Here is a 12,350-nt window from a genome sequence, read left to right as displayed (position 1 = left end):
CCCCCCGCCCCGTGCCGTTCCCCCGTGCAGAAAAACTCCCCGGGTGCACACCGGGACCCCGGCCCGTTCCCGGTGCAGATCGCATTCCCGATGCAAAGCCATCCCCGGTGCAGCCTGGTTTCCCGGTGCAGACTCATCCCGGTGCAAGTCAGACCCCCCCCCCGGTGCCTACCCACTCCCGGTGCAGACCGGTTTCCCGGTGCAGACTCATCCCGCTGCAGACCCGTCCCGGTGCAGACCGTCACCGGCAGCCACCTCTCGGCCCAGGAGGGCATAAACAGTTAACACCGTCCGGGCTGAAACGTGGCTCCTCCCGGTACTTCCCAGCGCCCGGCCCCGGTCCCGACGGGGCCGCCCAGCCCCAGGCCAGCCCCAGCCCCGTTCGCCGCCGCCGCCCAGCCCGGCTGCACCGGCCGGGGGCACCGTCGGGACCGGGAGCACCGGGGGAACCGGGGGAACCGGGGGTGCCGGGGGTACCGGGGCACCGGCCCCGCACAATGATCTGCGGCAGGAAGGCTCGTCCCGCCGCCGAGCAGCCCCGCTCCCCGTCGGACGGCTCCGGTGGTCCCCGCCGGCCCGGCAGAGCCTTGAAGAAAATGGGTGAGTCCCGGGGTCGGTCCCGCCCGGGGGGGGATACGGGGGACCCGACGGGACGGGCAGGGGGGGGACCGGGAAGAAACTCCGGGGGGAGCCGTGCCAGAGGGGGTCCCGGGAGAGATCTCCGTGGCTGGGAGTGTTCCCGAGGTGGATGGCGACCCCCATGGCAGGGATGGGGTCCCCCATGGCAGGGAGGGGTCCCCAAGATAGCCATGGTCCCCGTGCTGGAAATTGTCCCCATGGCAGGGATGGGTCCCCACGGCCAGGAGGGTCCCCGAGACAGATGAGGTCCCCCACAGCAGGGAAGGGTGCCCGTGGCTGGGAGGGGTCCCCAAGGTAGCCCCAAAATAGCTATGTATTGCCCCAGATGTTGGGGGGCAGCAGGGTCGGGGTTCGGCCACATGACGGGTGACGGGAGCCCTCCTGCTTGGGGGATTTATTGTCCGAAGGCTCAGCTCCAGCTCGCTGGGACCCTCACCTAATACCCTGCCTCAGTTTCCCCACAGAAGGGTGCTGCCCGCAGCGCTGTCAGCTCGGGCCCCTGCTGACCCCATAGCAGCTCGGGACAGAGCTGCCCGTTAGGGGCGGACAGGAGAAGCGGGTGCCCGGGAAGGTCGGGGTGCGCCTGCCGGGGTGGCCAGGCCCAATCCTGCATGGGAGCAGTGGGCAGGGCAGGGCAGGGGCTGGCCCTGTGCCACGGAGGGAGGGCTTTGCTCCCACTGCTGCGCTGGCCCGCGTGTGCCTTTGGGTGTGTGGCCGTGTACCCGGAGCTGCACGCCTTGGTGTGGCTGTGTGTCTGCTGCAGGTCTGTGTGTCCCTGCGTCCGTGTGTCTGTTTGTCCCTGTGTCCATGCATCCATGGGTCTGTGCACCCATATGCTTGTGCATCTGTGTATCCGTGTGACCATTTGTCTGTGTGTCCTTGCATCAGTGCATCCATGCATCCATCTGTCCCTGCATCTCTGTGTCCATGCATCCATGTATCCATACATCTCTGCATCTGTATATCCATGTACCCATACATCCCTGCATCTCTGTATCCATGCATCCATGTGTCCACGTATCAGTGTATCCATATGTCTGTGCACCCATGTGTCCGTGCATTCATGTGTCCATGCATCCATACACTTGTGCACCTGTGACCCCATGTGCCTGTGTGTCCAACAATCCTTGTGTCCATCCATCTGTGTACCCATGTGCCTGTATCCTTGAGTCCATATATCTGTACATCCATATGCTTGTGTATCCATGCATCCGTACCTGCCCTCTGAAGTTGCCCTCAATCCTGCACCGCGGGCAGGATGTGACCATGCAGGTGGTGGGGGCAGCTGGTGGCCACATCCCCAAGACTGTGGCCAGCTCAGGATGTCCCTGCTCGGCCCCAAACCTGCTGTTTCCCAGCCCAGGAGCAGTGTCTCAGCTGGAGCAGGGACACGGGTGCTGGGGCTGTTCTTTAGGAATGGCTGCCAAAGCAAAAAAGGGAGGAAATAACTGCTCTTTGGAGAATAGACGGAAAAGTCCTGGCCCTGCCGTAAGCCCGGGTGTGGGCCCACGGGTCCCCCGAGGCCACCCCGTCATCATTCCCAGCCTGACCTCTGCTGCCGGCACTGTCCTGGCACTCTCCACACTGGATTTGGGCAGCTTTGTGGGATTTAGCAGCTGGGCTCTGCCGTGTGAGCAGGGCTCTGCCACCACGCTGCTGTGTGCTGTCCCCCCCAGCCGGCCACACGGCGCTCCACAGTGGCCTGATGGCAGTGTCCTGTCTGTCCTCTCCTGTCTGTCTTGTCCCATCCCACCCCACGCTGTCTGTTCCATCCCATTCCATCCCATCCCATCCCATCCCATCCCATCTGATCTGTCCTGTCCCATGCCATCTGTCCCATCATGTCCCATCCTGTCCCATCCCATCCCATCCCATCCCATCCCATCCTGTCCTGTCCTGTCTGCCCTGTCCCATCTTGTCTGTTCCATCCCATCCCATCCCATCCCATCCCATCCCATCCCATCCCATCCCATCCCATTGCATCCGTCCTGTCCCATCCTGTCTGTCCCATCATGTCCCATCCTGCCCTGTCTGCCCTCTCCTGTCCTGTCCTGTCCCGTCCTGTGACATCCCATCCAATGCCATCCCATCCTGTCCCATCCTGTCATGTTTGTCCCGCCCACTCTGTCCCATCCCATCCCAGCCTGTCCTGTCCTGTCTGCTCTGTCTCATCCCATCCCATCCCATCCCATCCCATCCCATCCCATCCCATCTGTCCTGTCCCTTCCCATCTGTCCCATCATGTCCCATCTTGACCTGTCTGCCCTCTCCCATCCTGTCCTATCCTGTGGTATCCCATCCCATCCTATCCCATCCCATCCTGTCCTGTCTGCACCACCCTGTCCTGTCCCATCCTACCTGTCCCATCTCGTCCCGCCATGCCCTGTCTGTACTGTCACATAGTGTCATATAAGTCCCATCTCATCCCATCCCATTGTCCCCTCCTGTCCATCCCATCCTGTGCTGTCCCATCCCTCCATCCCATCCCATGCCATGCTGTGCCATCCTCTCCCATCCCATCATGTCTGCTCTGTCCCATCTGTCCCATGATGTCCTGTCAGTCCCATGCCATTCCATGCCATGCCATGCCATGCCATGCCATTCCATCCCATCCCATCCCATGGGATGTGCAGGGATGTACACATGCAGATGTGCATATACATGTGCACCAAGTTCCCCTCACTCCCACCCAGTACGCCCAGTACACCCTCAGAGCCTCCAGTACCAGCCAATGCCCCCCAGTACCACCCAGCAGCTGCCACAGGGTGTCCACGGGCTGGTTCCCTGCAGGCCTGACGGAGGACGAGGACATCCAGCGGATGCTGCGGGGCTCCCTGCTCCGGAAGATCAAGTCCCGGGGGGGGCCCAGGGAGCGGCTCTTCTGCCTGCAGGAGGACGGGGTGACTGTCTGCTTCGAGGGGCGCTTCGGACGCGCTCGCTCCCAGCAGAGCTGTGAGTGCCGGTGCTGGGGACCATCCCCCAGGGGCTCGGGGACCCTGGACCACATCCTGCACAGCCTCGAGCTGTCAGGAGTGGTTGGGACCTGGGAAATGCCTCAAACCTGCCTGTGGGGACCTGGGCATAAGCTGGGACCCAGACCCCCACCCAGGATGTAGACCCCCACCCAGGATTCAGACCCTACCCCAGGACCCACATCCCAACCCAGGACCTAGTCCACAACCTGGGACCCCAGCCCCCACCCAGAACCAGGACCCCCACCTGGGACCCAGGCTGTGCCCCAGGACCCAGACCCCAACTGGGCACTCAGCCCCCAGCCAGGGAGCCAGACCCCCCACCTAGGACCCAAACCCCCCTCTGGCACTCAGACCTCAACCCAGGACTCAGCCCCCAACCCAGGACCCAGACCCCCACGTGCAACTCAGACAGCCACCCTGGGACCCAGACCCCAACCCAGGACCCAGAGCCCCCACATGCAACCCAGACGCCCAGCCTGCGACCCAGACCCCAGTCCAGGAGCCAGACCCCCACCCAGAACCCAGACCCTACTCTGGGACCCAGACCCTCATTCAGGACCCAGACACCAATCCAGGACCCAGACCCCCACCTGGGATGCAGACCCCAATCCAGGACCTGCACCCCCAGCCTGGGACCCAGAACCTGACCTGAGATGTGGACCCCACTCCAGAATACAGACCCCCACCCAGGACCCGGACCCCAACCCACTGCACCCAGTGCCTTCCAGTGCTTCCCACTGCACCCAGTGCCCAACCCACTGCACCCAGTGCATCCCATTACACCCCAGTGCATCCAGTGCCTCCCAGTGCACCCACCCTGAGCCTCCAGAGCCCACACCCTTCCCCATCCCCCTCAGGACCCCCACAAGGTCCCATCTCCATCCCAGCCAGACTCTGTCCCTGCTCCCCAGCATCACCCGTCTCCTTCCACCCTCTCGTCTAGGATGCATGCCCGGAGCTGGCACCGCCAGCATCACCATTCCCATCCCCACAGGGGTCAGTGGCAGCGGCTCCTGTCTCGCCTGGGATTAGTGGCTTAAGCCCAGCTGCAGCATGAATAGGAGCTGAGCCCCTGTCCCCTGGGGTGCCCCTGGGGACACGTAGGTTGTCCATCAGCAGTCAGGATGTCTTGCAGGATGCTCATGGGTGGGAGAAATGCCAAGGGACCACCTCCATCCCCGGGGTGGCCCCATCACCGCGCGTGTCCCTGCAGTCTCGGTGATGCACATCGAGGGGGTGCGTGAGGGACACCAGTCAGAGGGTCTACGCAAGTACGGTGCCGCCTTCCCCGAGCGGCACTGCTTCACCCTCGTCTTCAAGGGCAAGCGCAAGAACCTCGACCTGGCTGCGCGGGGCGAGGAGGATGCCCGCCACTGGGTGCAAGGTCTCACCAAGCTGATGGGGCGGCTGCAAGCCATGAGTCAACCAGAGAAGCTCGACCAATATCCTTTGTCAGAGCTATGGACGTTTGGGGACAGGTTGGGGATGGCTGTGGGGGTGACGCCAGGTGGTTTCCTTACCCTGCCATAGCTGGATCCATGCGGTCCTGCAGCGAGCAGACAGGAATAAGGACAACAAGATGTCCTTCCGGGAGGTAAAGAGCATGCTGAGGATGATCAACATCTACATGGATGATGTCTACGCCTACAAGCTCTTCAAGGTACCCATCCTGTGCTCCATCACCCACTGTTCCCCACTGCTGTCACTGGGAGGGAATGCTGGCTCCTCCTCTGCATTCCCAAGTGCAGAGAACTGTCCAACTTGTCACACCCAAAGCCACCTACCATCACCAGTGGTTGGGTCCACCACCAACAGTTGGGACCCCTCATGAGCAGGAGCTCATGATGTGGTGGGGTGAGCTGTCCCTGCCACTGCTCTGTGGGTCCCCAAGGTGTGACATTTTCCTCCCATGGGGTCCTGTTCCCATGGGCATCTCCCAAGGTCCCTTTCTGCCTGGGGAAACTGAGGCATGGCACTCTGCTCTACTCCATCCCAGACTGGAGGATCAGAGGGTGGGGGGGACAGAGGGGACATGCCCCTGCACCCCCTGTAGGCACAGCCCATCCCTGAGCCCTCATGCCCCCCCAAACTCATCACACACGCTGCCAGCCCCAAGGGGCAGGCAGGACGAGGCAGGGGATGTCGCCTCCCCACGAGCAGGGGACGGTCCCCGAGGTTGGGCTGCGGTCCCATCAGGAGTGCGACCACTCGGGTGACGAGCGGCTGGAGGGCCGGGAGGTGGAGGAGTTTTGCCGACGGCTGCTGCGGCGGCCGGAGCTGGAGGAGCTTTTCGGGCGTTATTCGGGTGAGGACCGTGTCCTGTCGGCTGAGGAGCTGCGGGATTTCCTACGGGATCAGGGCGAGGACGCCAGCCTGCACCAGGCCCGTGCCGTCATCCGCGCCTATGAGCTCAATGAGAAGGGTAGGGCTGAGGACAGTCAGCTTCATGGGTGGCGGTGGGATGGGCACTGCTGGAGCCAAGGGAGGTCATGGATGGTGTGGGGATGGGGCTCTGCTTGGTGGTGTCACCCCCCAAGGTAGCATGGGGTCCTCCAAGGCTTGGGTGAGTGTACTTGTGTCCCTTCCCTGGGGTGGCACTGGGTGGCAGCAGTCCAACACGTGGCCTTGCTGATCCATGGTGGATGTGGCACTGAGGGGACAGGGGATGTGAAGGTGGGGATGGACAGCAGGTGGACCTCCATGTCTCCTGGGTGATGCAATGCCAGCCCTAGCATGAATGTGACACTGCTGGGGGACCTCCACATCTCCTGGGTGCCACAGTGCCAGGTCTGGGGTGAACATGGCACTACAAGGACAGAGGACATCAGGGTAGGGACAGGGAACATCCACACCTCATGGGTGCCACCATGTCAGGTCCAGGGTGAATGTGGCACTAGCAGGATGAGTGACATCAGGATGGAGACGTGACACTCAAGGGAACTTTCATGTCCCCTGGGTGCTGCAGTGCCAGGTCTGGGGTGAACATGGCACTGCTGGGAGACAGGGGACATCCAGGTGGGGACAGTCCCTGGGGTGCCACCCTGCCAGCAACATGCCAGCCCTCTGCGACAGCCCACCACTGTGTTCCTCAGCCAGGCAGCAGGACCTGATGATGCTGGACGGCTTCATGATGTACCTCCTCTCGGCCGCTGGTGACATCTTCAACCAGGAGCACACCAAGGTGCACCAGGACATGAGCCAGCCTCTGTGCCACTACTTCATCTCTTCCTCCCACAACACCTACCTGACCCGCAACCAGATCGGTGGCACCAGCAGCACCGAAGCCTATGTCAGGTGGGTGCCCCTGGTCAGATGCTCCATGCCCGGATGGTCCCATGGCTTGAGGATGCCAGGGTGGTGCAGGGACTCATCTGGTGATGGTGTGGTGGCAGGGCACTGATGGCAGGATGCCGCTGCGTGGAGTTGGACTGCTGGGAGGGCTCTGATGGGGAACCTGTCGTCTACCATGGCCACACGCTCACCTCCAAAATCCTCTTCCGCGATGTCATTGAGAGCATCCGTGACTATGCCTTCAAGGTGAGCCAGGTGCCGGCAGCCCTGGGATGGGTGCTGGGTGCTGGGTGCTGAGCACTGTCCATCCCTATCCCCGTCCCCAGCAATCACCCTACCCAGTCATCCTGTCCCTGGAGAACCACTGTGGGCTGGAGCAGCAGGCCACCATGGCTCGGCACATGAAGGACATCCTGGGGGACATGCTGCTGACGCAGCCACTGGAGGGGCAGGATCCCAACAACCTCCCGTCCCCAGAGGTAAGGCCACCTGCCTGCCCACCACAGTGTCCCCATGTCCCCTCCGAGCCCTGAGCTTGGCCCTTCCTCCTGCAGCAGCTGAAGGGGAAAGTCCTGGTGAAGGGCAAGAAGCTGCCAGAGCCATGGCATGAGCACCCGGGTGTCACCTCCCTTCTGGACCCTGAGGAGGAGGAAGAGGAGGAGGAGGAAGAGGAAGAGGAGGAGAAGCTGCAGGAGAGAAACAGCCGGCGGGTAAGGGGCTCTCCCAGTGCTATGGTGCCAGGGGATCACAGCATCCCAGGGGTGCTGGAGGACCATGGTGTTCTGGTGGTCCTGGAGGACCACAGCATGCTGGAGGTGCTGAGGGATGATGGCATTGTGATGGTACTGGGGTGCTGGAGGACCATGGCATCCTGGTGGTCCTGGAGGACAGGAGGCAGTGCCACGGGACCACTGTGTCCCAACAGTGCTGGGGTCTGGGGCAGGTGAGCACTGCCAGCATCCCCCAGTACAGCCCTGCCCTCTCCTCTTCCAGTCGTTGCAGTCGCTGCAGGAGATCAAACCTCTGCAGGTGGGTTGTGTGATGGAGCTGGGTGGGCTGAGGAGTCGGGTACCACGGGGGCGGTGAGTGGCTCTCACTGGCTGGCAGAGGGGACTGAGCTTGGGGACATCTCAGCTGTGCCTCCCTCCTCCCCTGTTGGGCTGGGTGCTCCATTTCTTGGGTGTCCATCACCTCAGGCTCTCCATTGCCTTGTGGGGGGGATTCTCCATCACCTTGGACTCTCCATCGCTTTGAGGTTTCCATCACCTTGGGTGATGGAAAGATGCCAATCACCTTGGGTTGTCCATCACCTCGGCTTCTCCATCATCTTGGGGTCTAACATCTTGGGGACTGCATCACCTCAGGGTCTCCACCTGCTTGGGGTCTCCATCACTTTGGAGGTCTCTGTTGCCTCAGGTTCTCCATTACTTTGGGGTCTCCATGGCCTTGGGGGTCTCAGCGCTTAGCCCCAGCAGGGTAGGGGGCTCTGTAGACCCTCAGGCAGGCAGGTTACCACCAGAGCTGGGGTGGCCCTGACACCAGGGTGGCTCCCGCAGGCCAAGGATGCATCACAGGTGGCCCCAGAGCTGTCGGCCGTGGTGGTGTACTGCCAGGCTGTCCCCTTCCCTGGCCTGGCCCATGCCCTGCGCCACCCCCGGCCCTGCGAGATGTCCTCCTTCAGCGAGAGGAAGGCTCGGAAGCTCATCAAGGAGGCAGGTGAGGGTGACAGGACGGGGATGGAGATGGGGGCAAAGTGGTTGCATACTCCTGACCTCACTGGGATGCAGGATGGGGCTGAGACAGATGGGGTCTCTCAGAGGGGTGGCTCCAGGGGGGATGGCTGGGGAAACACTGGCCCCAGCTGGGCTGCTCTGGTCTGGTGGGGCTGGGGGCTGGTGTCAGGGTCTGGGACCAGAGGCCAGGGTGAGGGTCACAGGTCCAGGATCAGGGTCTGGTATAAGGGTGTGGAGTCTGGGTTTGGGATGTGACATCTGGATCCAGTCTGGGGTCTGGGGCTGGGATTAAGATCTGGGTCGGGGTCCAGGGTCTGAGGTCTGGGGTCAGGGTCTGGGGTTTGGGGTTTGAGTTCAGGGTCTGAGGTCCAGGGTCAGGATCTGGGGTCAGGGTCTGGTATTTGGGGTTTGGGCTCAGAGCCTGGGGTCCAGGGTCAGGAGTCAGGGTCTGGGATCCAGGGTCAAGGTCCAGGGTCAGGGTCTGGGGTCTAAATTCAAGGTCTGGGGTCAGCATCCACGTTGTGAGGTCTGGGGTCCAAGGTCAAGGTCCAGGGTCAAGCTCCAGGATTGGGGTCTGAACCCCAGGGCCCAGTTTTGGGGTCTGGGTCACGTTTCAGGCTCCAGACCCTCCCAGCCAGGCAGGCTCCGTCCATGTCCCCAGGCACATGGGTGCAGGCAGGACACCTGTCCCCACCGGCAGGACCCCGTGCCAGCCCCAGGGGTGCATGTGGCACCCACGGGTGCAGCAGCCCCGCTCAGCCGTCCCCCCTCCCAGGCCCGGCGCTGGTCCAGTACAATGCCCAGCAGCTCAGCCGCATCTACCCGCTGGGGCTGAAGATGAACTCCTCCAACTACAACCCCCAGGAGATGTGGAACGCCGGCTGCCAGCTGGGTGAGACCCCATGGCCCCCAGGGGACGCCCCATGACCTGGCACACCCCCCCGAGCTGTCACCCCCCCTGATACCCCATCCTCCTGACCCCACAGTGGCCCTCAACTTCCAGACACCAGGCTATGAGATGGACCTGAACGCCGGGCGCTTCCTGGGCAATGGGTGCTGTGGCTACGTGCTGAAGCCCCCCTGCCTGCGCAGCCCCCCCGGAGAGGGGACCCGCCGCCTGGCGCTGCACATCAGGGTGAGGGCACCCTGCTCCCCCCAGCCCCACGTCCCGGTGGGTGACACCCATGACATTCCCATGCCTGGCCAGGTGCCACCTGCATCCCTTTTCCCAGGTGACACCAACCCCACACCCAAACAGGTGGCCACCCACACCCCTTCTGGGTGACGTCAACACCATGGCCAGCCAGGTCCCACCCATGCCCCTTCTGGGTGACACCAACCCCATGTCCAGCCAGGTGCCACTCGCACAACTTCTCCTGGGTGACACCAACCCCACACTCACCTGGGTGCCACCAACCTCTCTTCTCCTGGGGACACTGACACTGGCCTCCCATCTCTTTGGATACCATCCATGTCCCTACTCCTGGGTGACACTGACCCCATCCCCATGCATGACCAAGTGCCATCCATGTCCCTTCTCCTGGGGGCACCAGCCCTGTCCCCACAACCAGCCATGTGCCACCCATGTCCCTTCTCCTGGGGCTCGTCACCCCGCGGTGCCCCATGCCACCAGCCCCCAGCACCCTCTGCCTCCCCTAGGTGATCACGGCGCAGCAGCTGCCCAAACTGAACAGGGAGAAGGGGAGCTCCATCGTGGACCCCTTTGTGCGGGTGGAGATCCACGGTGTCCCGGCCGACTGCAGCAAGCAGCAGACCCACCACAAGCTCAACAACGGTGAGCGCCTGCCAGGCCACCACGGCCCGGCCACCGGTCCCCAGGGACACCCCAGGGCACCCAAACCCTGGGGACACACCAGGGCACCCTGATCTCCAGGGCACCCTGATCCTGGGGGGTGGCAGAGCCCTCAGGCATCCAACACCCCGGGCACCCGCTGGCCCCTGCACCCCAGCTGCCACCCCCTGTTGAGCCAGTGCCCAGGACACCCCAGTCCCCCCAGTGCACCCCAGTCCCGCAGTGCCCCGTCCCCAGCACAGCCTGATCCCCACTAGTGGCAGGGCCCCAGCACGTCCCAGTTCTCCCCAGTGCTGCTCCCTCCTGCCTCCAGTATATCTAGCCCAACCCCAGTATGACCCCCATTCGCCCAGTACAGCCCAGCCTGGCCCCAGTATGACTCCCATTCCCCAAGTATACCCCATCACAGTCCTAGTATGACCCCCATTACCCCAGTACACCCCATCATGGCCTCAGTATGACCCCCATTCCCCAGTCCAGCCCAGTCCAGCCCCACTATGACCCCCATTCCACCAGTAGAGCCCAGCCTGGCCCCAGTATGACCCCCATTCCACCAGTAGAGCCCAGCCTGGCCCCAGTATGACCCCCATTCCACCAGTAAATCCCATCATGGCCCCACTATGACACCTCTTCCCCAGTATACCCCATCACAGTCCTAGTGTGACCCCCATTCCCCCAGTATAGCCAAGCCTGACCCCGGTATCACCCCCATTCCCCCAGTCCCCACAGACCCCAGTGCAGGATGGCAGCTAAGCTGGGGCAGGGGTGAGCACAGTGGAGGGTCGCGCTGGTCCCCACGCCCAGGGCAGTGGGTGGCCCTGATGGCCGCGGTGGCAGCGCCCACCCCCCCGTCCTGGTGCCATAGGCTTCAACCCACGCTGGGAGGAGACGCTGAGCTTCCAGCTGCAGGTGCCTGAGCTGGCCCTGGTGCGCTTCGTGGTGGAGGACTACGACAGCACCTCCTGCAACGACTTCGTGGGGCAGTTCACCCTGCCCTTGGCCAGCATGCGGGAAGGTGGGTGGGTGCCCATCCTGCTGCCCCCCTGGGGACGGGGATGGTCCCCGCCACCCACTCAGCCCCCGTCTCTGTCCCCAGGGTATCGTCACATCCATCTGCTCTCCAAGGACGGGGCGTCCCTGTCCCCCGCCACGCTCTTCGTGCACATTCGATGCAAGAGCCTGTGAGGTCCCTGTGGTCCCAGTGGGAGGGACATCGTGTCCCCGTGCAGGGGACAACATGTTCCTCCATGGGGTGGGCACCCTCCTGCGCCAGAGACACCCCGCTCCCTGTGCAGGGACAGCCTGGGGACAGCGACAGCAGGGCTGATTGGGGCACCCAAGGAGGTAGGGGATCCCCTCCATGTCCCATAGTGCCAACCCATCTGCTGGCCTGCATGCCCCACTCCTCCCCTCCCTGGCCGTGACCCTGAGGGGACAGAGATGCTGTGACAACCAGGACGGGGTGGCTGGGCCATCAAAAGCCCAGCACAGCTCTTGGGGGGGGGGGGGAGATAGGTGACAGCAACCCCCAACCATCACCACCCCCGGCCATACTCAATCCCAGCCCCCACTTCGGGCTGCAAGGACAGTGCCATCACCATGAGGTCCCCAAGGAGATCCTGCCACCATGCAGTCCCCGAGGGGACCCAGCCACCATGTGCCCCATCATACCCACAGTGTCAAGCCTCTGCTTGGCTGGGGGCCACGTTCCCAACCCCTGCTCCAGCACCAGTGATGGTCACAGATTTATACCCCAATGTCTAGCCAGTCGAATAAAGGTTTTATTTTAACAGAGCCTGTCCCCGTGTCCCTGTCACCTCCTGGGGTCCCTTGGGGGGTGTGTGGGGAGGAAAGTCTGGGGGGGATAAGGGCTGAGCCCACCCCCAAATGCAGCACTGC

General features: G+C 63.1%; 1 protein-coding gene across 1 annotated transcript; it reads left to right on the top strand.

Moving 5' to 3' along the window:
• The first annotated feature begins 442 nt into the window (after positions 1-442).
• PLCD3 (phospholipase C delta 3) lies at positions 443-12,340 on the top strand. Its single transcript, XM_049801031.1, has 16 exons — positions 443-600; positions 3,430-3,591; positions 4,828-5,056; positions 5,145-5,274; positions 5,811-6,036; positions 6,707-6,908; positions 7,007-7,151; positions 7,232-7,384; positions 7,460-7,615; positions 7,899-7,934; positions 8,462-8,621; positions 9,414-9,530; positions 9,625-9,773; positions 10,298-10,433; positions 11,317-11,466; positions 11,548-12,340. The coding sequence occupies exons 1-16, from the start codon at positions 498-500 to the stop codon at positions 11,634-11,636; spliced, it is 2,343 nt and encodes a 780-aa protein (XP_049656988.1). The 5' UTR covers positions 443-497; the 3' UTR covers positions 11,637-12,340.
• The last annotated feature ends 10 nt before the right edge of the window (positions 12,341-12,350 follow it).

Source organism: Accipiter gentilis, chromosome 5 (assembly GCF_929443795.1).
Source record: "Accipiter gentilis chromosome 5, bAccGen1.1, whole genome shotgun sequence".
In the NCBI taxonomy this organism is placed as follows: Eukaryota; Metazoa; Chordata; class Aves; order Accipitriformes; family Accipitridae; genus Astur; species Astur gentilis.
The sequence above is the reverse complement of the archived record's forward strand: the minus strand, read 5'-3'. Positions and strand labels throughout refer to the sequence as shown.